The sequence below is a fragment of the Oncorhynchus nerka genome, linkage group LG22 (genome assembly GCF_034236695.1).
Source record: "Oncorhynchus nerka isolate Pitt River linkage group LG22, Oner_Uvic_2.0, whole genome shotgun sequence".
NCBI classification, from domain to species: Eukaryota; Metazoa; Chordata; class Actinopteri; order Salmoniformes; family Salmonidae; genus Oncorhynchus; species Oncorhynchus nerka.
In genome coordinates this window covers 5,748,341-5,775,824 of record NC_088417.1, presented here as the reverse complement: position 1 = coordinate 5,775,824, position 27,484 = coordinate 5,748,341, and the positions used below count along the sequence as shown (strand labels likewise).

The window sequence follows — 27,484 nt, the reverse complement described above, 5'->3', positions numbered from 1 at the left end:
AACACTCCTTCCGTGGCCTCCAACTGCTCTTAAACGCTAGAAAAACCAAATGCATGCTTTTCAACCGTTCGCTGCCTGCACCCGCACGCCTGACCAGCATCACCACCCTAGATGGTTCCGACCTTGAATATGTGGACATCTATAGGTACCTAGGTGTCTGGCTAGACTGTAAACTCGCATTCCAGACTCATATCAAACATCTCCAATCGAAAATCAAATCAAGAGTCGGCTTTCTATTCCGCAACAAAGCCTCCTTCACTCACGCCGCCAAACTTACCCTAGTAAAACTGACTATCCTACCGATCCTAGACTTCGGCGATGTCATTTACAAAATTGCTTCTAACACTCTACTCAGCAAACTGGATGCAGTTTATCACAGTGCCATCCGTTTTGTCACTAAAGCACCTCATACCACCCACCACTGCGACTTGTATGCTCTAGTCGGCTGGCCCTCGCTACATATTCATCGCCAGACCCACTGGCTCCAGGTCATCTACAAGTCCATGCTAGGTAAAGCTCCGCCTTATCTCAGTTCACTGGTCACGATGGCAACACCCATCCGTAGCACGCACTCCAGCAGGTGTATCTCACTGATCATCCCTAAAGCCAACACCTCATTTGGCCGCCTGTCGTTCCAGTTCTCTGCTGCCTGTGACTGGAACGAATTGCAAAAATCGCTGAAGTTGGAGACTTTTATCTCCCTCACCAACTTCAAACATCTGCTATCTGAGCAGCTAACCGATCGCTGCAAATGTACATAGTCTATCGGTAAATAGCCCACCCATTTTTACCTACCTCATCCCCACTGTTTTTATTTATTTACTTTTCTGCTCTTTTGCACACCAATATCTCTACCTGTACATGACCATCTGATCATTTATCACTCCAGTGTTAATCTGCAAAATTGTAATTATTCGCCTAACTCCTCATGCCTTTTGCACACAATGTATATAGACTCCCCTTTTTTTCTACTGTGTTATTGACTTGTTAATTGTTTACTCCATGTGTAACTCTGTGTTGTCTGTTCAGACTGCTATGCTTTATCTTGGCCAGGTCGCAGTTGCAAATGAGAACTTGTTCTCAACTAGCCTACCTGGTTAAATAAAGGTGAATTAAAAAAATAAAAATAAACAATTGTTTGTCCATCACACATGTTAACAACTAGCTTACCTGCACGATCCGCACTGATTGGTGAAGTAGTTTAACCTCTTTAGTCGACCCTCTACTTTTTTGAACATTCTGTTAAAAATCGCGCAACATTTCAGCGCCCTGCTACTCATGCCAGGAATATAGTATATGCATTTGCTTAGTCTGTGTGGATAGAAAACACTCAGACGTTTAAAAAACTGGTTAAATCACTGCTGTGGCTTTACCAGAACGGCATTTACATCGAAAAGCACAGGAAAAACTGATCACTGAAAATGGGAAAATATATCCATGCGCCACTTGAACCCATTGATAAAGGTGAACCACAATTAATTGACTGAGGTTGCAGTACCTACAGCTTCCACACGGTGTCTAGAGTCTTGTCATTTCCCTTCGAGTTTTTTCTTGGTCAAACACATGCAGGACACCGTATCTCCTCCGGTCTAGGACCGGATATTTTCGTTGAGTTTCTAGCCGGACATTTTTCCAGACGGACAGCTAATGATCTTTACATCGCCTCCTGATGAATTTTATCGCTTATTAACGTTTACTAATACCTAAAGTTGCATTACAAACGTATTTCGAAGTGTTTTGTGAAAGTTTATCGTCGACTTTTTGAATTTTAAAAAATGACGTTACGTTTTGAAACAATGTTTTTTTCGATTATCACACAGTCTACATATAACGATATCTAGGCTTTATATGGACCGATTTAATCCAAATAAAGACCCAAATAGTGTTTATGGGACATCTAGGAGTGCCAACAAAGAAGATGGTGAAAGGTAATGAATGTTTTCTATTTTATTGTGCGGTTTGTGTAACGCCGAAATGCTAATTATTTTGTTTACGTCCCCTGTGGGTCTTTTGGGGTGTTGCATGCTATCAGATAATAGCTTCTCATGCTTTCGCCGAAAAGCATTTTAAAAATCTGACTTGTTGCCTGGATTCACAACGAGTGTAGCTTTAATTCGATACCCTGCATGTGTATTTTAATGAACTTTTGAGTTTTAACTAATACTATTAGCATTTAGCGTAGCGCATTTGCATTTCCAGAGCTCTAGTTGGGACGCAAGCGTCCCGAGTAGAAGCAACAGGTTAATGGGCTAAATTTAAATAAAAAAACATGATTTTACAGGTTAAAAAGGACTGATATAAACTTTTTGGGTGGTTCGAACCGGTTCAGAACTTTATGTTGCTGGCCGGAACAGTGGAAAGGATCTTAACAAATTATGGTTCCGTTTAAAATTAAACGATTGTGAAATAATTTTGGTTCCAACCCTTTGCTATACAGAATAGGGTCCTAGGGTAGCCTAGTGGTTAGAGCGTTGGACTAGTAACCTGACAAGGTACAAATCTGTCGTTCTGCCCCTGAACAGGCAGTTAACCCACCGTCATTGAAAAGAAGAATTTGTTCTGACTTGCCTAGTTAAATAAAGGTTAAAAAAAAATACTCTAAATACTGACCACTTCATCTCCAGGTATTTCTTGCAGACAGGGTGTGAGAGGAGCTCTATGCGGTTGTATTTCACCATGGCCTGAGAGAGAGAATAAAAGGTTGGTGAGTATTTGGATCATTGTATGTAAAAAAGAATCTCTCTCTTACTAAAACATTTAACTCTAGCACACTGGTGATCTTGATGCTTCCAACAGCTAATGGATATTTTGTACACCAACGTTTCTGTCCCAATAGACCTTCACCAGGCTGTTTTACAGAGAGGTGAAACCACGCTCTCGTTAGAACTCTCGCTGCCACAGGAGCTCACTGTTCTGAACAGTACAGGTTTTACACTAAATCTACAATAGAAGCTGAGGTAAAAAAAATATATATATAGTCTAATGTACTCGTAGTGTTCTTACATTCAGAGAGGCCAGAGGCTGGATCTTCAGGCCTTTGTCTACCTTTGCATGCTTCGTCAGTGCTATTGGAGCCTGAAGCCACTGGAAATTGTAGTCGATCTACACAAAAGAAAGAAAAACAACATTTTAAAATTGTAAGAAACGTTCAGATTTTTTATTTATTTTTTAACTGAAATCGTAAAGTAGGGTTGCAAAATTCCAGGATGTAACCCAAAATTGTTCAGGTTTTCCATGAAATTCTGGGATATTTCTGGAATCTAGAGGGAATACGCAGGGAAATAGGGAATCCTCCAACCAACATTTCTGTAAAACCAGGTAGAATATACTCACATGGTAGAATATACTCACATGGTGGAATATACTCACATGGTAGAATATACTCACATGGTAGAATATACTCACATGGTGGAATATACTCACATGGTAGAATATACTCACATGGTGGAATATACTCACATGGTGGAATATACTCACATGGTAGAATATACTCACATGGTGGAATATACTCACATGGTGGAATATACTCAGATGGTGGAATATACTCAGATGGTGGAATATACTCACATGGTAGAATATACTCACATGGTAGAATATACTCAGATGGTGGAATATACTCACATGGTAGAATATACTCACATGGTGGAATATACTCACATGGTAGAATATACTCACATGGTGGAATATACTCACATGGTAGAATATACTCACATGGTGGAATATACTCACATGCTGGAATATACTCACATGGTAGAATATACTCACATGGTGGAATATACTCACATGGTAGAATATACTCACATGGTAGAGTGGAATATACTCACATGGTAGCATATACTCACATGGTAGAATATACTCACATGGTAGAATATACTCACATGGTGGAATATACTCACATGGTAGAATATACTCACATGGTAGAATATACTCACATGGTAGAATATACTCACATGGTAGAATATACTCACATGGTGGAATATACTCACATGGTAGAATATACTCAGATGGTGGAATATACTCACATGGTAGAGTGGAATATACTCAGATGGTGGAATATACTCACATGGTAGAATATACTCACATGGTAGAATATACTCACATGGTAGAATATACTCACATGGTAGAATATACTCACATGGTAGAATATACTCACATGGTAGAATATACTCAGATGGTGGAATATACTCACATGGTAGAATATACTCACATGGTAGAATATACTCACATGGTAGAATATACTCACATGGTAGAATATACTCACATGGTAGAATATACTCACATGGTAGAGTGGAATATACTCAGATGGTGGAATATACTCACATGGTAGAATATACTCACATGGTAGAATATACTCACATGGTAGAATATACTCACATGGTAGAATATACTCAGATGGTGGAATATACTCACATGGTGGAATATACTCACATGGTGGAATATACTCACATGGTAGAATATACTCACATGGTGGAATATACTCACATGGTGGAATATACTCACATGGTGGAATATACTCAGATGGTAGAATATACTCAGATGGTAGAATATACTCAGATGGTAGAATATACTCAGATGGTGGAATATACTCACATGGTAGAATATACTCACATGGTAGAATATACTCAGATGGTAGAATATACTCACATGGTAGAGTGGAATATACTCAGATGGTAGAATATACTCACATGGTAGAATATACTCACATGGTAGAATATACTCACATGGTGGAATATACTCACATGGTAGAATATACTCACATGGTAGAATATACTCACATGGTGGAATATACTCACATGGTAGAATATACTCACATGGTAGAATATACTCACATGGTAGAATATACTCACATGGTAGAATATACTCACATGGTGGAATATACTCACATGGTAGAATATACTCACATGGTAGAATATACTCACATGGTAGAGTGGAATATACTCACATGGTGGAATATACTCACATGGTAGAATATACTCACATGGTGGAATATACTCACATGGTAGTCAGGACTTCTGGTATCGTCGTCTGATTCTCTAATGCAGCGATCCAGAAGGTACTGAACAGGTACAGGGAGATGAGGTGAAATCACCTGGTTAACCTCCTGGTTAAACTAATGGTCACTGGGGATTGTTCTTCACGTTTATGTATTTGTAACAGTCAATGCACAAGCATATTATCATTAAACCCTTATTTTATCAACTAAGTTGACTGAAAACTTGAACATCTAGTTTTCAGCAATGACATGGGTGATTTAATATATTTGTTCTCAGGACACCCATTACATCAAATCAAATGTTATTTTGTAAAATACAGTAGGCTACATGTTACTCTCATTTCTCAATATATTTCTTCCTTCACTGACATTAAAAAAAAAGTCGAGGCTCAAACGTATCCTCACTAACCCCTATTTTACCAAGACAGTTGGAGCAAACCTTGCAAGACTCTGGCAGCAAGTCAACCAGGTCCAACACTGGACAACGATGGCCAGCATCACGTTTGAACATACTCAGGATGTGAGTACATCTGTAAAACACAAACAACAAACACATACACATGAACATGTCTTTATCTGGAGGGTCTGTGATCCTCTCCTTGTGATTGGACCAGGAGAAACCCATGGCAGAGAAAGGTCAAGGACCACTAGACTAGGGTTGTAAAATCCCAGTAACATTCCCAAAACCTGCAGGTTTTCCAGAAATCCCGTTTAGAGGACTATGGATTCCCTTCTTATTCCCTATTAATTCCAAGAAACTTCCAGCTAGGATTTTTTTGGGGGGAAAACCTTGGAATTGTGGTTAAATCACCAGAATTTCGCAACCCTAAGCCCACTGGCCTAACCCATTGGTCCCCTAACACTGCCCACTGCACCGTGGCTGCCCCCTGTTCCAACCTCTGTCTTTTTGAAAGAGGGCCGGGTACAACAACAACGTGGACTGGATCAATAAAGTATTCGTTTTCTGGACTGACCTGTCACTGTCGATGATGGCGTTAATCACGTCCTTCTTCCCATGTTGTAGTGCTTCGTGGAAGAAGGAGGCGTGGTTCCTGTTGAGGCTGATCTCCGCCCCTCTCTGGAGCAGCAGTCTCACCGCTGCTACGTGGCCCTCCCGGGCTGCCAAGTGCAGCGCAGTGCTCTGACGACGACGACGACGACGACGACGACGACGACGACAACAACAACAACAACAACAACAACAACAACAAGATCTGTGAATTCAAATCATCAACGAACCAACACATCACCCGGCACGTTTATCCATTCATTCAGTATCTGAAGAATAAAAGCATTTACAAATTAATAATTTGGTTTCCAAAGAGGGTGCTTATTGCTGTTAGAATGTCTGGCTAGGCTACACATCACGATAGTTTTGTTTTGTGTTTAGTTTTATTTTGTATACTTATTGGCTAAAAACGGAATTATGTTTACAAAATTGATTTGTCCTGAAACATTAAGGTTGTCTGAATGAAACATTAAGGTTGTCTGAACGGAACATTAAGGTTGTCTGAATGAAACATTAAGGTTGTCTGAATGAAACATTGGTTGTCTGAATGAAACATTGGTTGTCTGAATGAAACATTAAGGTTGTCTGAATGAAACATAAAGGTTGTCTGAATGAAACATAAAAGTTGCCCGAACCCCATCCTCATCCAGCTTGTCCAGTAGTTTGATGTTGGTGGCCAGGACGATCTTCATGGTCTGGGTGTACCCCTCTGACGCTGCATGGTGTAAACAGCTCCTCCCTTTGTAATCACTATGGAAGAGACAGACAGACAACACTGAGGAATAGACAGACAGACAGACAGACAGACAGACAGACAGACAGACAGACACAGACAGACAGACAGACAGACAGACAGACAGACAGACAGACAGACAGACAGACAGACAGACAGACAGACAGACAGACAGACAGACAGACAGACAGACAGACAGACAACACTGAGGAATAGACAGACTGTTGATGGAATTTATATGAATGACTAGAATAATCCACCCTGAAGCCATATAATCGTATGAAATTGATTAGAATTATGTACAACCATAGTCTGTACAATATGTCTATAATAACATCTTAAAAAACAACTGTCGGTGCCGACCTTGGATTCGGTGCTGGGGTCACTGAGAGTACTTCCCAGGGTCTCCCTATCTTGAGGGAGGATGGGGAGTAAGTCTCACGGAATCCCCTAATCTTTGTCAGTTGGGTAGCAGGACATTGTGTGCTAATGTTAGTGTAAATGTGTGTGCGTATGTTAGTGTAAATGTGTGCGCGTATGTTTGTGTGGAAGTGTGTGCGTATGTTTGTGTGGAAGTGTGTGCGTAGGTTTGTGTGAATGTGTGTGCGTGAGAAGTCAGTATAAAATGAATTATTTTGTACAACAGACCAGAACGTTGCCGTGAATAAACATTTGAGTATTGAAGACTGGGCCTCTGTCTGTTTAATTTCAATCAGTATCTTACAAATCCTGATTAGCAGACTGAGTAGTTTAATCGAATTGGTTGATGAACATTGAGAACCTAATTCTCATGACACAGACTGCACTAATGAATAGAGCGAGACAGACAGACAGACAGACAGACAGACAGACAGACAGACAGACAGACAGACAGACAGACAGACAGACAGACAGACAGACAGACAGACAGACAGACAGCACTAGGGACAAATACAGCAGGACTTTGTCACAATATCACATCCTGCTATGTAGAGTTGCCACTGCAGAAATATAATGAATGGAATGGGCTTGGATCCTCTGATCCTGGCAATTTGACTGGTAAACTCATGGGACCCAATGGCTGCCTGGTATTGTGATGCAGTCATTTCCATTGTAATGTAGATCAAATTATGTTCCAATTATGTTAATTAACTGATGTGGTTCATGCAATGGAATGTATTTTTTGTTATGTGAGTTGATTCAACAAGTCACAGATTGATGGATACACTTCCTGCTTTACCTTCATGTTTTGCTTCTCTGTGCACGTATGGGTAACTGCATCGAGTATGTCTGGAAGTGGGCGTGTCAACAGAAGTTTGCATATGGACAGCGGATCAGCTAATTGGACCGATTTGTTGCTGTTTTGCGAGGCTGATTGGGCTGACAACTGTGGAATTTTAGCTAAGCCTATCCCTTTCTCTAACTTTAACCTCATTATCCTAACCTTCTACATTAACTATCCAGACCTTCTACATTAACTATCCAGACCTTCTACGTTAACTATCCTAACCTTCTACGTTAACTATCCTCTACGTTAACTATCCTAACCTTCTACGTTAACTATCCTGACCTTCTATGTTAACTATTCTAACATTAACTATCCCGACCTTCTATGTTAACTATCCCGACCTTCTACATTAACTATCCTAACCTTCTACATTAACTATCCTAACCTTCTACGTTAACTATCCTAACCTTCTACGTTAACTATCCAGACCTTCTACATTAACTATCCTAACCTTCTACGTTAACTATCCTAACCTTCTACGTTAACTATCCTGACCTTCTACGTTAATTACACTAACCTTCTACGTTAATTATCCTGACCTCCTACATTCATTTTCCTAACCTTCTACGTTAGTTCTCTTAACCTGCTATTAAGCTGACCTGCTGTGTACCTGACTATGGCCAGTCTAACCAAGAATGGAGTACCGATGTTCCACCCATCACTGTTGATCCACCCATTGATGTTCCACCCACTGTTGTTCCACCCATTGATGTTCCACCCACTGTTGTTCCACCCATTGATGTTCCACCCACTCTTGTTCCACCCATTTATGTTCCACCCATTACTGTTGATCCACCCACTGTTGTTCCACCCATTGATGTTCCACCCACTGTTGTTCCACCCATTGATGTTCCACCCACTCTTGTTCCACCCATTTATGTTCCACCCATTACTGTTGATCCACCCACTGTTGTTCCACCCATTTATGTTCCACCCATTACTGTTGATCCACCCACTGTTGTTCCACCCATTGTTGTTCCACCCATTACTGTTGATCCACCCACTGTTGTTCCACCCATTACTGTTGATCCACCCACTGTTGTTCCACCCATTACTGTTGATCCACCCACTTCTCTTGCAACGCCCCCTCTCAGACACGCTCCAAGTGTGCAGTCAGCCATGCTTGGAGTCATTGGTAACTGCAAGGTCTACCAGTCTACCCATTATGCCATCATTGACACGAATGGGGGACGCCAGTTCTACTCCTTCTATTTCTACAGGGTGATAACTTTTCCAAAATTCACAGGTTTCCCAAAAATCCTGGTTGAAGAATTCCCAGATTTCCTGCTTATTCCTACTTCTGGTGATATTCCAGCTGGGATTTCTGGTATAGCAGGAACTTTTGGGACATTTTACAGAAATGTTGTTGACCCTAATCCTAACATTGAAGTGAGGATCTGTTGCACAAATCTTTAGAGGCATAATCAGTGCCAAAAAAAACAGAGCAACTGTCTTCATAACTATGAACAGTAGACAAGACCACCACCAACATGACCCTGGGAGAAGTTGCCATCTCCACCAGGATGGATCAGTAGCGGCGACAGCAACAGGACCTAGTAATGTACAGTGCCAAAAAAACAGAGCAACTGTCTTCATAACTATGAACAGTAGACCTAGTAATGTATAGATGGTGCATTAATACCAGTGAAAGAGGGCTCCTTTACGAAGCAGCAGCTCCACCACCTTGGTGTGTCCCCCTCCAGAGGCCAGGTGTAGGGGGGTCAGGCCTCTCTCGTCCCCCTCGTTCAGCAGACGGGAGTCTGTGATGGTCTCCAACAGACGCTGGCAGGTGTTGACACGACCATACCTGATGAGAGGAGGGTTAAACGTAATACCTGGTGTTAATACCACAGATGTAGGATCTTAATTTGAGCCAGTTTGCTCAAGCAAGAAAATAATCCTGCAGCATCAGGAAATGTGAATTTATTATGTGGATTATACACCGAGTAGACAAAGAATTAGGAACACCTGCTCATTCCATGAGATGGACTGAGCAGGTGAATCCAGGTGAATCCAGGTGAAAGCTACATTCCATTTTTGATGTCTCTTGTTAAATCCACTACAATCAGTGTAAATTGAAGGGGAGAAGACATGCATTGAGACATGCATTGTGTATGTGTGCCATTCCGAGAGTGAATGGGCAAGACGACATATTGAAGTGTGTTATGGCCTGGCCATAGAGTCTTTTATTCTCTATTTTGGTTAGGCCAGGGTGTGCATTCTAGTTTCTTTATTTCTATGTTTTCTATTTATTTGTGTTTGGCCGGGTGTGGTTCTCAATCAGAGGCAGCTGTCTATCGTTGTCTCTGATTGAGAATCATACTTAGGCAGCCTTTTCCCCCACCTGGGTTTGTGGGTTAGTTGTTTTCTGTTAGTCGAGGTTTGTTGTGTGCTGGGGTCACTGTCTGTTTGTGCCCAGTTTAGGGTTGGACACTTTTGATTATCGCCTGTTGTTTCGGAAGCCGCAAATAAAGTCCGGGTTCCCCCATTATCCTCTGCTCTCTGCGCTTGACTCCACCCCCACCACTCTGGTACGACCAACCGGGTATGGTAGTAGGTGCAACACTGCTGGGTTTTTCACTCAACAGTTTCCTGTGTGTATTAAGAATGGTCCTCCACCCAAAGGACATCCAGCCAACTTTTTTATTTTATTATTTTGAATTTTTTTTTACTTTATTTAACTAGGCAATTCAGTTAAAAACAAATTCTTATTTTCAATGACGGCCTGGGAACAGTGGGTTAACTGCCTGTTCAGGGGCAGAACGACAGATTTGTACCTTGTCAACTGTGAGAAACATTGGAGTCAACATGGGCCAGCATCCTTGTGAAATGCTTTCGACACCTTGTAGATTCCATTCCCTGCTGAATTGAGGCTGTTCTGGGGGCAAAAGGGTGTGCAACTCAATATTAGGAAGGTGTAATTTATGGTCCTTTTTATAGGTGTTGATATATTTTTTTTGTAAGGAAAAATCAAGTCTGAAATTTTGATGTGGAAATGACAAACTTCAGATGCCTTTTGTAACTGCAAATACATTACAAGTTTTACATTTCCTGCATTACAGGAAAGTTCTCCTGCAACAGAGTGATCATAGTAAGATCTTACGTCTGTATATGACCATACCTGTTGGAGTAGTGAGAGGAGGAAGAGGAAGGGAGTAACAAGAGGAGGAAGAGAAGAAGCTGAAGGAGGGGAAGAGGTAAAGGAGGAAGAGGAATGGATGGAGCAAAGATGAGGCGAAGAACGAGGATGAGAAGGGAGAGGAGTGAAAGGCCTTCTGTACCAACAGGTTTGTTACTATACCTACAATACCAGGTAAATGTACCTGTTATACCTGTTAATATAGCTACTGCACCAACTTCAACAACAGGTACAGTATGTTACTATACCTACAATACCAGGTAAAATATACCTGTTATACCTGTTAATATAGCTACTGCACCAACTTCAACAACAGGTACAGTATGTTACTATACCTACAATGCCACCTATAGGAAGCAGTTGGATTGGAGGATGAAGACCATTTGACCCTGTGGTTTATCGTTCTGTATAAGTGATGCTCTTTAGGGCTTTAGGCTAAGGTATCACTGAATGGCACATGTTGCACATTATCGAACACACAATACATCATCAAACAATGACTATTGGCTAATGTCCCCTCATTTCACCCTATCAGGAACGTACCATTACATAACAATGACTATTGGCTAATGACCCCTCATTTCACCCTATCAGGAACGTACCATTACATAACAATGACTATTGGCTAATGTCCCCTCAGTTCACCCTATCAGGAGCATCCCATTACATAACAATGACTATTGGCTAATGTCCCCTCATTTCACCCTATCAGGAACGTACCATTACATAACAATGACTATTGGCTAATGTCCCCTCATTTCACCCTATCAGGAACGTACCATTACATAACAATGACTATTGGCTAATGTCCCCTCATTTCACCCTATCAGGAACGTACCATTACATAACAATGACTATTGGCTAATGTCCCCTCGTTTCACCCTATCAGGAACGTACCATTACATAACAATGACTATTGGCTAATGTCCCCTCATTTCAACCTATCAGGAACGTACCATTACATAACAATGACTATTGGCTAATGCCCCCTCATTTCACCCTATCAGGAGCATTCCATTACATAACAATGACTATTGGCTAATGTCCCCTCGTTTCACCCTATCAGGAACATACAAAGCTACAAAGCTCTATGGTTATCCGTGATCCATAGTGGCCTGCTCTCCTTGTACCCTTCACCTGTGCTGATCTGGAAACACAGAATAGATGAGAGCGATAGAGTGGAAGCCTGTAGTGGGATTTACGATCTCTTCTTCCATTCTTTTAGATCAATTTGATAGGAGATTAGGCAAATATTAGCCACTAAAGACAATCTGAAATGATAGATTTGGATAGTGTACCAAAAGTTTAATAGACTCCCTGCGCAGACATTTGTTTGTAAATAACAGTGGCTATTAAAGACAGGGCTCCGGGCAGCCGAGCGGAAATGGAGGAAAACTCGCCTCCCTGCGGACCTGGCATCCTTTCACTCCCTCCTCTCTACATTTTCCTCCTCTGTCTCTGCTGCTAAAGCCACTTTCTACCACTCTAAATTCCAAGCATCTGCCTCTAACCCTAGGAAGCTCTTTGCCACCTTCTCCTCCCTCTTGAATCCTCCTCCCCCTCCCCCCCCCTCCTCCCTCTCTGCAGATGACTTCGTCAACCATTTTGAAAAGAAGGTCGACGACATCCGATCCTCGTTTGCTAAGTCAAACGACACCGCTGGTTCTGCTCACACTGCCCTACCCTGTGCTCTGACCTCTTTCTCCCCTCTCTCTCAGATGACATCTCGCGTCTTGTGACGGCCGGCCGCCCAACAACCTGCCCACTTGACCCTATCCCCTCCTCTCTTCTCCAGACCATCTCCGGTGACCTTCTCCCTTACCTCACCTCGCTCATCAACTCATCCCTGACCGCTGGCTACGTCCCTCCCGTCTTCAAGAGAGCGAGAGTTGCACCCCTTCTGAAAAAACCTACACTCGATCCCTCCGATGTCAACAACTACAGACCAGTATCCCTTCTTTCTTTTCTCTCCAAAACTCTTGAACGTGCCGTCCTTGGCCAGCTCTCCCGCTATCTCTCTCAGAATGACCTTCTTGATCCAAATCAGTCAGGTTTCAAGACTAGTCATTCAACTGAGACTGCTCTTCTCTGTATCACTGAGGCGCTCCGCACTGCTAAAGCTAACTCTCTCTCCTCTGCTCTCATCCTTCTAGACCTATCGGCTGCCTTCGATACTGTGAACCATCAGATCCTCCTCTCCACCCTCTCCGAGTTGGGCATCTCCGGCGCGGCCCACGCTTGGATTGCGTCCTACCTGACAGGTCGCTCCTACCAGGTGGCGTGGCGAGAATCCGTCTCCTCACCACGTGCTCTCACCACTGGTGTCCCCCAGGGCTCTGTTCTAGGCCCTCTCCTATTCTCGCTATACACCAAGTCACTTGGCTCTGTCATAACCTCACATGGTCTCTCCTATCATTGCTATGCAGACGACACACAATTAATCTTCTCCTTTCCCCCTTCTGACGACCAGGTGGCGAATCGCATCTCTGCATGTCTGGCAGACATATCAGTGTGGATGACGGATCATCACCTCAAGCTGAACCTCGGCAAGACGGAGCTGCTCTTCCTCCCGGGGAAGGACTGCCCGTTCCATGATCTCGTCATCACGGTTGACAACTCCATTGTGTCCTCGTCCCAGAGCGCTAAGAACCTCGGCGTGATCCTGGACAACACCCTGTCGTTCTCAAATAACATCAAGGCGGTGGCCCGTTCCTGTAGGTTCATGCTCTACAACATCCGCAGAGTACGACCCTGCCTCACACAGGAAGCGGCGCAGGTCCTAATCCAGGCACTTGTCATCTCCCGTCTGGATTACTGCAACTCGCTGTTGGCTGGGCTCCCTGCCTGTGCCATTAAACCCCTACAACTCATCCAGAATGCCGCAGCCCGTCTGGTGTTCAACCTTCCCAAGTTCTCTCACGTCACCCTGCCTCTCCGCTCTCTCCACTGGCTTCCAGTTGAAGCTCGCATCCGCTACAAGACCATGGTGCTTGCCTACGGAGCTGTGAGGGGAACGGCACCTCAGTACCTCCAGGCTCTGATCAGGCCCTACACCCAAACAAGGGCACTGCGTTCATCCACCTCTGGCCTGCTCGCCTCCCTACCACTGAGGAAGTACAGTTCCCGCTCAGCCCAGTCAAAACTGTTCGCTGCTCTGGCCCCCCAATGGTGGAACAAACTCCCTCACGACGCCAGGACAGCGGAGTCAATCACCACCTTCCGGAGACACCTGAAACCCCACCTCTTTAAGGAATACCTAGGATAGGATAAAGTAATCCTTCTCCCCCCTTAAAAGACCTAGATGCACTATTGTAAAGTGGCTGTTCCACTGGATGTCATAAGGTGAAAGCACCAATTTGTAAGTCGCTCTGGATAAGAGCGTCTGCTAAATGACTTAAATGTAAATGTAATGTTTGGCTGAAACCAGTTGCTGTGGAGAAGCAGATAAGAGCATCAGCTAAATATAGATTAGCCTAGCATGTTACCCTATTAATAACACCACTGATTGGGCAGTGAAGATTAGCCTAGCATGTTACCCTATTAATAACACCACTGATTGGGCAGTGAAGATTAGCCTAGCATGTTACCCTATTAATAACACCACTGATTGGGCAGTGAAGATTAGCCTAAGTTACCCTTAAAAACACCACTGATTGGGCCTAGATTGGGCAGTGAAGATTACCCATGTTACCCTATTAAAAACACCACTGATTGGGCAGTGAAGATTAGCCTAGCATGTTACCCTATTAAAAACACCACTGATTGGGCAGTGAAGATTAGCCTAGCATGTTACCTATTAAAAACACCACTGATTGGGCAGTGAAGATTAGCCTAGCATGTTACCCTATTAAAAACACCACTGATTGGGCAGTGAAGATTAGCCTACCCTATTAAAAACACCACTGATTGGGCATGAAGATTACCCTATTAAAAACACCACTGATTGGGCAGTGAAGATTAGCCTAGCATGTTACCCTATTAAAAACACCACTGATTGGGCAGTGAAGATTAGCCTAGCATGTTACCCTATTAAAAACACCACTGATTGGGCAGTGAAGATTAGCCTAGCATGTTACCCTATTAAAAACACCACTGATTGGGCAGTGAAGATTAGCCTAGCATGTTACCCTATTAAAAACACCACTGATTGGGCAGTGAAGATTAGCCTAGCATGTTACCCTATTAAAAACACCACTGATTGGGCAGTGAAGATTAGCCTAGCATGTTACCTATTAAAAACACCACTGATTGGGCAGTGAAGATTAGCCTACCCTATTAAAAACACCACTGATTGGGCATGTTTAATTAAAAACACCACTGATTGGGCAGTGAAGATTAGCCTAGCATGTTACCCTATTAAAAACACCACTGATTGGGCAGTGAAGATTAGCCTAGCATGTTACCCTATTAAAAACACCACTGATTGGGCAGTGAAGATTAGCCTAGCATGTTACCCTATTAAAAACACCACTGATTGGGCAGTGAAGATTAGCCTAGCATGTTACCCTATTAAAAACACCACTGACTGGACAGTGAAGATTAGCCTAGCATGTTACCCTATTAATAACACCACTCACTGGGCAGCGAAGTGCAGGGCAGACTTCTTGTCCTTGGACTTGCGGTCCAGAGAGACCTGTAGAACCAGGATGTTCTTGACAGATTCGTGGATGCCCAGTCTGCAGGCGTAGTGGAGAGGAGTACAGCCCTCGTTGTCCTCGTTACTCAACAGATCCTTCACACTGCTGTGCTGTTAAGGAGGCAGGACACACACACACATAAACACTTGATCCCTGACTTCCCAAGAGCAGGTAGACAGATGCTGCCATCCAAATGGTCTGCTGAAGTCTATTATCTGTGCTTCACCGTTTTAGAGGTTACAGTAGATCACTTAGACGCTTGGCAAAGCTTTAAATGGTTTAAATAAAATATAATTTGACACAGAGCGATGGTAATAAAGTTCAACAGCCAGCCTTGGTGCTCCTCCCAAACAGCACCCTATTCCCTTTATAGTGCACTACTTTTAACCAGGGCCTATAGCCAAATGGCACCCTATTCCCTTTATAGTGCACTTCTTTTAACCAGGGCCTATAGCCAAATGGCACCCTATTCCCTTTAGAGTGCACTTCTTTTTACCAGATCGGGTCTAAAGTAGTGCACTATAAAGAGACTAGTGTGCCATTTGGGATCCACCCTACTGGACTCTAGGAACAGACTCATACGGGTTTGTAGAGGTAGAGATTGTTAGCTGGAAGAAAATGAATGGCAGAAAGCGATACGCTATCCCACCTTTAATGTTGATGCCTATCCCTAACTACGAAAAACGAGTCGCTTTTACGTAACCTTCCTTCCCAACCCTTACCATGACCTCAGTGAAATTATGCAGTGTCGAAATTAAATTAAATGTTATCCGTGACTTGCTTGGTAAACAACAGGTGTAGACTAACAACAACAGGTGTAGACTAACAGTGAAATGCTTGGTAAACAACAGGTGTAGACTAACAACTACAGGTGTAGACTAACAACAACAGGTGTAGACTAACAGTGAAATGCTTGGTAAACAACAGGTGTAGACTAACAACAACAGGTGTAGACTAACAACAACAGGTGTAGACTAACAGTGTAATGCTTGGTAAACAACAGGTGTAGACTAACAACAACAGGTGTAGACTAACAACAACAGGTGTAGACTAACAACAACAGGTGTAGACTAACAACAACAGGTGTAGACTAACAGTGTAATGCTTGGTAAACAACAGGTGTAGACTAACAGGGAAATGCTTGGTAAACAACAGGTGTAGACTAACAACAACAGGTGTAGACTAACAGTGAAATGCTTGGTAAACAACAGGTGTAGACTAACAGTGTAATGCTTGGTAAACAACAGGTGTAGACTAACAACAACAGGTGTGGACTAACAACAACAGGTGTGGACTAACAGTGTAATGCTTGGTAAACAACAGGTGTAGACTAACAACAACAGGTGTAGACTAACAGTGAAATGCTTTTTAAACAACAGGTGTAGACTAACAGTGTAATGCTTGGTAAACAACAGGTGTAGACTAACAGTGAAATGCTTGGTAAACAACAGGTGTAGACTAACAGTGAAATGCTTGGTAAACAACAGGTGTAGACTAACAACAACAGGTGTAGACTAACAGTGAAATGCTTGGTAAACAACAGGTGTAGACTAACAGTGTAATGCTTGGTAAACAACAGGTGTAGACTAACAGTGAAATGCTTGGTAAACAACAGGTGTAGACTAACAACAACAGGTGTAGACTAACAGTGTAATGCTTGGTAAACAACAGGTGTAGACTAACAACAACAGGTGTAGACTAACAGTGAAATGCTTGGTAAACAACAGGTGTAGACTAACAGGGAAATGCTTGGTAAACAACAGGTGTAGACTAACAGTGTAATGCTTGGTAAACAACAGGTGTAGACTAACAGTGAAATGCTTGGTAAACAACAGGTGTAGACTAACAGTGTAATGCTTGGTAAACAACAGGTGTAGACTAACAACAACAGGTGTAGACTAACAACAACAGGTGTAGACTAACAACAACAGGTGTAGACTAACAACAAAAGGTGTAGACTAACAGTGAAATGCTTTGTAAACAACAGGTGTAGACTAACAACAACAGGTGTAGACTAACAACAACAGGTGTAGACCAACAACAACAGGTGTAGACTAACAGTGAAATGCTTTGTAAACAACAGGTGTGGACTAACAGTGAAATGCTTGGTAAACAACAGGTGTAGACTAACAACAACAGGTGTAGACTAACAGTGTAATGCTTGGTAAACAACAGGTGTAGACTAACAACAACAGGTGTAGACTAACAGTGAAATGCTTGGTAAACAACAGGTGTAGACTAACAGGGAAATGCTTGGTAAACAACAGGTGTAGACTAACAGTGTAATGCTTGGTAAACAACAGGTGTAGACTAACAGTGAAATGCTTGGTAAACAACAGGTGTAGACTAACAGTGTAATGCTTGGTAAACAACAGGTGTAGACTAACAACAACAGGTGTAGACTAACAACAACAGGTGTAGACTAACAACAACAGGTGTAGACTAACAACAACAGGTGTAGACTAACAGTGAAATGCTTTGTAAACAACAGGTGTAGACTAACAACAACAGGTGTAGACTAACAACAACAGGTGTAGACCAACAACAACAGGTGTAGACTAACAGTGAAATGCTTTGTAAACAACAGGTGTAGACTAACAGTGTAATGCTTGGTAAACAACAGGTGTAGACTAACAACAACAGGTGTGGACTAACAACAACAGGTGTGGACTAACAGTGTAATGCTTGGTAAACAACAGGTGTAGACTAACAACAGCAGGTGTAGACTAACAGTGAAATGCTTGGTAAACAACAGGTGTAGACTAACAACAACAGGTGTAGACTAACAGTGAAATGCTTGGTAAACAACAGGTGTAGACTAACAGTGAAATGCTTGGTAAACAACAGGTGTAGACTAACAACAACAGGTGTAGACTAACAGTGAAATGCTTGGTAAACAACAGGTGTAGACTAACAACAACAGGTGTAGACTAACAGTGAAATGCTTGGTAAACAACAGGTGTAGACTAACAGTGTAATGCTTGGTAAACAACAGGTGTAGACTAACAGGTGTAGACTAACAGTGTAATGCTTTGTAAACAACAGGTGTAGACTAACAACAACAGGTGTAGACTAACAGTGAAATGCTTGGTAAACAACAGGTGTAGACTAACAGTGTAATGCTTGGTAAACAACAGGTGTAGACTAACAACAACAGGTGGAGACTAACAACAACAGGTGTAGACTAACAGTGTAATGCTTGGTAAACAACAGGTGTAGACTAACAACAACAGGTGTAGACTAACAGTGAAATGCTTGGTAAACAACAGGTGTAGACTAACAACAACAGGTGTAGACTAACAGTGAAATGCTTGGTAAACAACAGGTGTAGACTAACAACAACAGGTGTAGACTAACAGTGAAATGCTTGGTAAACAACAGGTGTAGACTAACAGTGTAATGCTTGGTAAACAACAGGTGTAGACTAACAACAACAGGTGTAGACTAACAGTGAAATGCTTGGTAAACAACAGGTGTAGACTAACAGTGAAATGCTTGGTAAACAACAGGTGTAGACTAACAGTGTAATGCTTGGTAAACAACAGGTGTAGACTAACAACAACAGGTGTAGACTAACAGTGAAATGCTTGGTAAACAACAGGTGTAGACTAACAGTGTAATGCTTGGTAAACAACAGGTGTAGACTAACAACAACAGGTGTAGACTAACAACAACAGGTGGAGACTAACAACAACAGGTGTAGACTAACAGTGTAATGCTTGGTAAACAACAGGTGTAGACTAACAACAACAGGTGTAGACTAACCGTGAAATGCTTGGTAAACAACAGGTGTAGACTAACAGTGAAATGCTTGGTAAACAACAGGTGTAGACTAACAACAACAGGTGTGGACTAACAGTGTAATGCTTGGTAAACAACAGGTGTAGACTAACAGTGTAATGCTTGGTAAACAACAGGTGTAGACTAACAACAACAGGTGTAGACTAACAGTGTAATGCTTGGTAAACAACAGGTGAAGACTAACAGTGTAATGCTTGGTAAACAACAGGTGTAGACTAACAGTGTAATGCTTGGTAAACAACAGGTGTAGACTAACAGGGAAATGCTTTGTAAACAACAGGTGTAGACTAACAGTGAAATGCTTTGTAAACAACAGGTGTAGACTAACAACAACAGGTGTAGACTAACAACAACAGGTGTAGACTAACAGTGCAATGCTTTGTAAACAACAGGTGTAGACTAACAACAACAGGTGTAGACTAACAGTGAAATGCTTGGTAAACAACAGGTGTAGACTAACAGTGTAATGCTTGGTAAACAACAGGTGTAGACTAACAGTGAAATGCTTGGTAAACAACAGGTGTAGACTAACAGGTGTAGACTAACAACAACAGGTGTAGACTAACAACAACAGGTGTAGACTAACAGTGAAATGCTTGGTAAACAACAGGTGTAGACTAACAACAACAGGTGTAGACTAACAGTGAAATGCTTGGTAAACAACAGGTGTAGACTAACAGTGAAATGCTTGGTAAACAACAGGTGTAGACTAACAGTGAAATGATTTAATTACGGACCCAACGATACAGAGAGAAGTAAAAAGAGAAAACTAATAGAAAGATATTAACAAGAGGAATAAATAAACAATAACTAGCGATAACTTGGCTATGTAGACGGGGTACCAGTACCGAGTACCAGTACCAAGTCAATGAGCAGCGTACGAGGTAATTAAGGTAACTGTGTACAATATAGGTAGGCATAAAGTGACTAGGCAACAGGATAAATAATAAACAGCTAACAGCAGTGTATGTGATGAGTCAAAGGAGTTAGTGCAAAAAAGGGTCAATGCAGATAGTCTGGGTAGCTATTGGTTAACTATAATATATACAATGCAGATAGTCTGGGTAGCTATTGTTGAACTATTTGACTAACTATTTAGCAGTCTTGTTCAACAGTCATGTCTTGGGGATAGAAGCTGTTCAGGGTTCTGGCCAAATCTTTTAAGACTCCTGGAAGGAAGAGGTGTTATCATGCCTCTTCATGATAGTGTTGGTGTGTGTGAGATCCATGATAAATCGTTAGTGATGTGGACACCAAGGAATTTGAAAGTCTCGACCCGCTCTACTGCATCCCAGTCAATGTGTATGGATGCGTGCTCGGCCCTCAGTTTCCTGTAGTCCACAATCAACTCTTTTGTCTTGCCGATGTTGAGGGAGAGGTTGTTGTCCTGGCACCACACTGCTAAGTCACTCACCTCCCTATAGGCTGTCTCATCGTCATCGGTGATGAGTCCAACCATGTTTTGTCGTCAGCAAACTTAATGATGGTGTTGGAGTAATGTGCTGCCAAGCAGTTGTAGGTGAACAGGGAGTACAGGAGGGGACTAAACACACACCCCTGAGGGGTGCCAATGTTGAGGGTCAGCGTGGGGGACGTATTGTTGCCAACCCTCACTACCTCCGGCGGCCGGTTAGGAAGTCCAGGATCCAGTTGAAGAGGGAGGTGTTCAGTCCCAGGGTCCTGAGTTTAGTGATGAGCTTGGAAGGCACTATGGTGTTGAACGTTGAGCTATAGTCAATAAACAGCATTCACACGTCCTCTTTCCCAGGTGGTAGAGAAGTCAGTATGGAGTGTACAGTAATAGAGATTGCTTCATCTGTGGATCTGTTGGAGCTGTATGAATAGGAGTGGGTCCAGGGTGTCTGGGATAATGGTGTTGATGTGAGCCATGACCAGCATTTCAAAGCATTTCATGGAAACAGATGTGAGTCATTTAGATAGGTTATGTTGGCGTTCTTTGGTGTTCTTTGACACAGGGACTATTATGGTCTGCTTGAAACATGTAGATATTACAGACTGGGTCAGGGAGAGTTTGAAAATGTCAATGAAGACACTTGCCAGTTGGTTAGAGCATGCTCTGAGTATAATATTACAGACTGGCTCAGGGAGAGGCCAGCTGGTCAGTGCATTCTCTGAGTATGCATCCTGATAAACCGTCTAGCCCTGAGGCCTTGTGAATGTTAACCTGTTTAAAGGTCTTACTCAGATTGGCTACGGAGTGTGAGTTCACACAGTCGTTCGGAACAGCTGGTGCTCTCATGCATGGTTCAGTGCTGCTTGCCGGGGCAACTCGCAGCTGGAATTCCCTTTGTAATTTGTGATAGTTTGCTAGCCCTGCCACATCCGACGAGTGTCAGAGCCTGTGTAGCAGTATTTGATCTTAGTCCTGTATTGACGTTTTGACAGTTTGATGGCTCGTCGGAGGTCGTAGCGGGATTTCGTATAAGAGTCTGGAGTAGTGTCCTGCTCCTTGAAAGAGGCAGCTCTAGCCCTTTAGCTCAGTGTGGATGTTGCCTGTAATCCATGGCTTCTGGTTGTGATATGTACGTACAGTAAAGCCAGTAACTGATGTGGTAAACTCCACGATGTTATCGGATGAATTCCGGTGCCTTCGAAACAATCCTGTAGTTCATCGGACCACTTGTACTTCCTGTTTTGAGTTTTTGCTTGTAAGCAGGAATTGGGAGGATAGATTTATGGTTAGATTGGGCAAATGGAGGGCGAGGGAGAGCTTTGTATGTATTTCTGTGTGTGGAGTAAAGGTACTCAAGAGTTTATTCCCCTCTGGTTGCACAGGTGACATGCTCGTAAAATTGCTGATGCTGATTCCAGTTTCCCTGCATTAAAATCAGTCACTAGGAGCACATTTTCTTGTTTGCTTATGGCCTGATACAGCTCGTTGAGTGTTTTCTTAGAGCCAGCATCTTGAGGTAATCTAACTCAAGCTAGCAAAACCTTGAGACTTCCTTAACATTAGAGATCGCTCACCAGCTGTTGTTACCAATCCCCGAGCTGACAAGGTAAAAAGCTGTGGTTCTGCCCCTGAACAAAGCAGCAGAGGCAGTTGTTCGTAGGCCTTCATAGAAAATAAGAATTTGTTCTTAACTGACTTGCCTAGTTAATAAATAAAGGTTAAATAAAAGTTTAAATAAAAACAGACACATACCTCCCCCTTAACCTTAACCTTAACTTCAACTTTACCCTTAACCTTAACCTTAACCTTACCCTTAACCTACACCTGCTCTTCGGTCTTGACGATGACTAGAAAAACCAGCTAGATGTATATTCTCCACGTCCTTGTTCAGCAACAACTCTGAGAAACCCAGGATATTACAGTTCTTCAGATCCCGTTGATGGGATAGGCTCAAACTTTGTGATTGTACGTTTGCCAATAGAATGGAGTGTAGAGTCGGTTTATTTAGTCGCAGACTAGTCACGTCAGGAAGCTCGATGGCCTCTCTTGCACCGTCTCTTCCTCTTTTGAGTCGTGGGGACCTGGTCTGTAATGAATAGTGCATCCACTGTCTCTTCCTCTTTTGAGTCGTGGGGACCTGGTCTGTAATGAATAGTGCATCCACTGTCTCTTCCTCTTTTGAGTCGTGGGGATTAGGGCCTGGTCTGTAATGAATAGTACATCCACTGTCTCTTCCTCTTTTGAGTCGTGGGGACCTGGTCTGTAATGAATAGTACATCCACTGTCTCTTCCTCTTTTGAGTCGTGGGGATTAGGGCCTGGTCTGTAATGAATAGTACATCCACTGTCTCTTCCTCTTTTGAGTCGTGGGGATTAGGGCCTGGTCTGTAATGAATAGTACATCCACTGTCTCTTCCTCTTTTGAGTCGTGGGGATTAGGGCCTGGTCTGTAATGAATAGTACATCCACTGTCTCTTCCTCTTTTGAGTCGTGGGGATTAGGGCCTGGTCCGTAATGAATAGTACATCCACTGTCTCTTCCTCTTTTGAGTCGTGGGGATTAGGGCCTGGTCTGTAATGAATAGTACATCCACTGTCTCTTCCTCTTTTGAGTCGTGGGGATTAGGGCCTGGTCTGTAATGAATAGTACATCCACTGCTGCCGACTCGTGGAAATAGAAATCCAGAAGCTGTTTTTTTTTGTCATAGGAAATTATGGCGGAAATATTATGTTCAAAAAAGTTAATACAGTCGATTGATGCACCCATGCATAGTTTATATTTATATGAATAAAATCTGAAAGGTAAATTTGAGAAAAGTACTGTTTTTCCCGAGTTCCAAGTTGTTTTTGAAATCGGCATAACAGAAAGTAAATGTGAATCTTAGTTTCCTCAGTGATACAACACGTCCGCAACGGAGAAATATTCTGTTTTTTGTTTGTTATGAAGAAATATGGAAAGTATATGGTTCACCACGAAACAAACGTGAAGAGCAGCGAGGCTTGAAGGCCAAGACAGTTTTCTTATGATGATGAAATTCATGGTGAATTTTATGTTAAGACAGGCTACATCATGACAGGCTACATCATGACAGGCTACATCATGACAGGCTACGTCATGACAGGCTACGTCATGATAGGATACATCAGGATAGGTCTATATCATGATAGGATACATCATGATAGGTCTATATCAAGAAAGGATACATCATGATAGGTCTATATCAAGAAAGGATACATCATGATAGGTCTATATCATGATAGGATACATCATGATAGGCTAGAGCACAATGTATCCTACTGTGCTATAATTTCACAGCACAGACCCCCCCCCTCAACCCACTGCCACTACAACAAAACAATAGCACAGGGCCATAACATAACAACCACTTCCGCTGAGCTGAATGAGATGGTTAAAGGGGGTTCATTCAGTGACAGAATGACAAAAAGTCAAATAGGAAATTAAATGTAGGAAATTAACGATTTTCGGCTTTTGAAATGTATTCATACCACTTGACTTTTTCCACATTTTGTTACATTACAGCCTTATTCTAAAATGGATTAAAATATTTGTTTTCCTCATCAATCTACACACAATATCCCATAATGACAAAGCAAAAACAGGTTTTTGAAATTTCTGCAAATGTATAAATAAAAGAGATGGAAATATCACATTTACATAAGTGGTCAGACCCTTTACTCAGTACTTTGTTGAATCACCTTTAGCAGTGATTACAGCCTCAGTCCTGGGTTTGACCACAAGTGAGAGGCTGGACGGGAAGTCGCTGCACAGCTATTTTCTTCTCTCCAGAGATGTTTGATCTGGCATCAAGCCTGGCTGGGCCATTCAAGAACATGGAAGAAGTTTGGAACAACCTTCTTTCATGCGCTGGCCACCTGGTGAAACTGAGCAGTCATGAGAGAAGGGCCTTGGTCAGGTGGTGTCATACCCAGGAAAGTTTGAGGCTGTAATCATTGCCAAAGGTGCAACAAAGTACTGAGTAAAGGGTCTGAATACTGATATAAATGTGATATTTTAAAACAATTGTTAATAAAAAAAAAATAAAAATAAGTTTTGCTTTGTCATTATGGGGTATTGTGATGTCATTATGGGGTATTGTGATGTCATTATGGGGGTATTGTGATGTCATTATGGGGTATTGTGATGTCACAATATCATTATGGGGTATTGTGATGTCATTATTTATTTTTATTTATTTTTATTTCACCTTTATTTAACCAGGTAAGCAAGTTGAGAACAAGTTCTCATTTACAATTGCGACCTGGCCAAGATAAAGCAAAGCAGTTCGACACATACAACGACACAGAGTTACACATGGAGTAAAACAAACATACAGTCAATAATACAGTAAAAAAAAAAAAAAAAACAAGTCTATATACAATGTGAGCAAATTAGGTGAGAAGGGAGGTAAAGGCAAAAAGGCCATGGTGGCAAAGTAAATACAATATAGCAAGTAAAACACTGGAATGGTAGTATTGCAATGGAAGAATGTGCCATAATGACAAAGCAAAAACAGGTTTTTGAAATTTCTGCAAATGTATAAATAAAAGAGATGGAAATATCACATTTACATAAGTGGTCAGACCCTTTACTCAGTACTTTGTTGAATCACCTTTAGCAGTGATTACAGCCTCGAGTCTTCCTGGGTTTGACGCTACAAGCTTGGCACACCTGTATTTGGGGAGTTTCTTCAATCCTTTTCTTAAGATCCTCTCAAGCTCTTGTCAGGCTGGACGGGGAACGTCGCTGCACAGCTATTTTCAGTTCTCTCCAGAGATGTTTGATCGGCATCAAGTCCGGATTCTGGCTGGGCCATTCAAGAACATGGAAGAAGTTTGGAACAACCAAGACTCTTTCATGCGCTGGCCACCTGGTGAAACTGAGCAGTCATGAGAGAAGGGCCTTGGTCAGGGTGGTGTCATACCCAGGAAAGTTTGAGGCTGTAATCATTGCCAAAGGTGCTTCAACAAAGTACTGAGTAAAGGGTCTGAATACTGATATAAATGTGATATTTTAAAACAATTGTTAATAAAAAAAATAAAAATAAGTTTTTGCTTTGTCATTATGGGGTATTGTGATGTCATTATGGGGTATTGTGATGTCATTATGGGGTATTGTGATGTCATTATGGGGTATTGTGATGTCATTATGGGGTATAGTGATGTCATTATGGGGTATTGTGATGTCATTATGGGGTATTGTGATGTCATTATGGGGTATTGTGATGTCATTATGGGGTATTGTGATGTCATTATGGAGTATTGTGATGTCATTATAGTAGGACAGAACTCTGCAGGCTATCTTTGTGATGTCAGCAGTTATCTTGTCTGAAAATGGTATTGTTAAAATTTCTGATTTTTGTCATTATGGGGTAAAGCAGTTGTGATGTCATTTATTACAGAAGGGTAATTGTGATGTCATTATGCACAGAGGAACATATTGTGATGTCATTAAAAGGGAGGTGGGGTAAAATGTCATTATAGGGGTATTGTGATGTCATTATGGGGTATTGCTTTGTCATTATGGGGTATTGTGATGTCATTATGGGGTATTGTGATGTAAGTGATGCCAGGGTGCACATAGGAGCAAAATAAATAAGGGTACAGGCAAAAGGCAAGAAAGCTAGTCTTGGTTGGAACAGAGTGTATTTAGGGGGAAGATGGTTAAGTAATCTGTTATGGGGTATTGTGATGTCATTATGGGGTATTGTGATGTCACTGGATTTGGGGTATTGTGATGTCATTATGGGGTATTGTGATGTCATTATGGGGTATTGTGATGTCATTATGGGGTATTGTGATGTCATTATGGGGTATTGTGATGTCATTATGGGGTATTGCTTTGTCATTATGGGGTATTGTGATGTCATTATGGGGTATTGTGATGTCATTATGGGGTATTGTGATGTCATTATGGGGTATTGTGATGTCATTATGGGGTATTGTGATGTCATTATGGGCTTTTGTGATGTCATTATGGGCTATTGTGATGTCATTATGGGGTATTGTGATGTCATTATGGGGTATTGTGATGTCATTATGGGGTATTGCTTTGTCATTATGGGGTATTGTGATGTCATTATGGGGTATTGTGATGTCATTATGGGGTATTGTGATGTCATTATGGGGTATTGTGATGTCATTATGGGGTATTGTGATGTCATTATGGGGTATTGTGATGTCATTATGGGGTATTGTGATGTCACTATGGGGTATTGTGATGTCACTATGGGGTATTGTGATGTCACTATGGAGTATTGTGATGTCACTATGGGGTATTGTGATGTCATTATGGGGTATTGTGATGTCACTATGGGGTATTGTGATGTCACTATGGGGTATTGTGATGTCACTATGGGGTATTGTGATGTCATGATGGGGTATTGTGATGTCACTATGGGGTATTGTGATGTCATTATGGGGTATTGTGATGTCACTATTGAGTATTGTGATGTCACTATTGAGTATTGTGATG

At 42.0% G+C, this 27,484-nt stretch overlaps 1 protein-coding gene across 1 annotated transcript in view; it reads right to left on the bottom strand.

Moving 5' to 3' along the window:
• The window catches only part of LOC115122742 (transient receptor potential cation channel subfamily A member 1-like), a 93,290-nt gene that overhangs the window by 18,015 nt on the left and 47,791 nt on the right, over window positions 1–27,484 (bottom strand). The window contains 8 exon segments of the mRNA XM_065006873.1: window positions 2,611–2,681; window positions 3,004–3,102; window positions 4,997–5,056; window positions 5,433–5,523; window positions 5,968–6,134; window positions 6,638–6,752; window positions 9,645–9,809; window positions 15,719–15,888. Of these exon segments, the coding sequence (XP_064862945.1) occupies window positions 2,611–2,681; window positions 3,004–3,102; window positions 4,997–5,056; window positions 5,433–5,523; window positions 5,968–6,134; window positions 6,638–6,752; window positions 9,645–9,809; window positions 15,719–15,888 (938 nt within the window).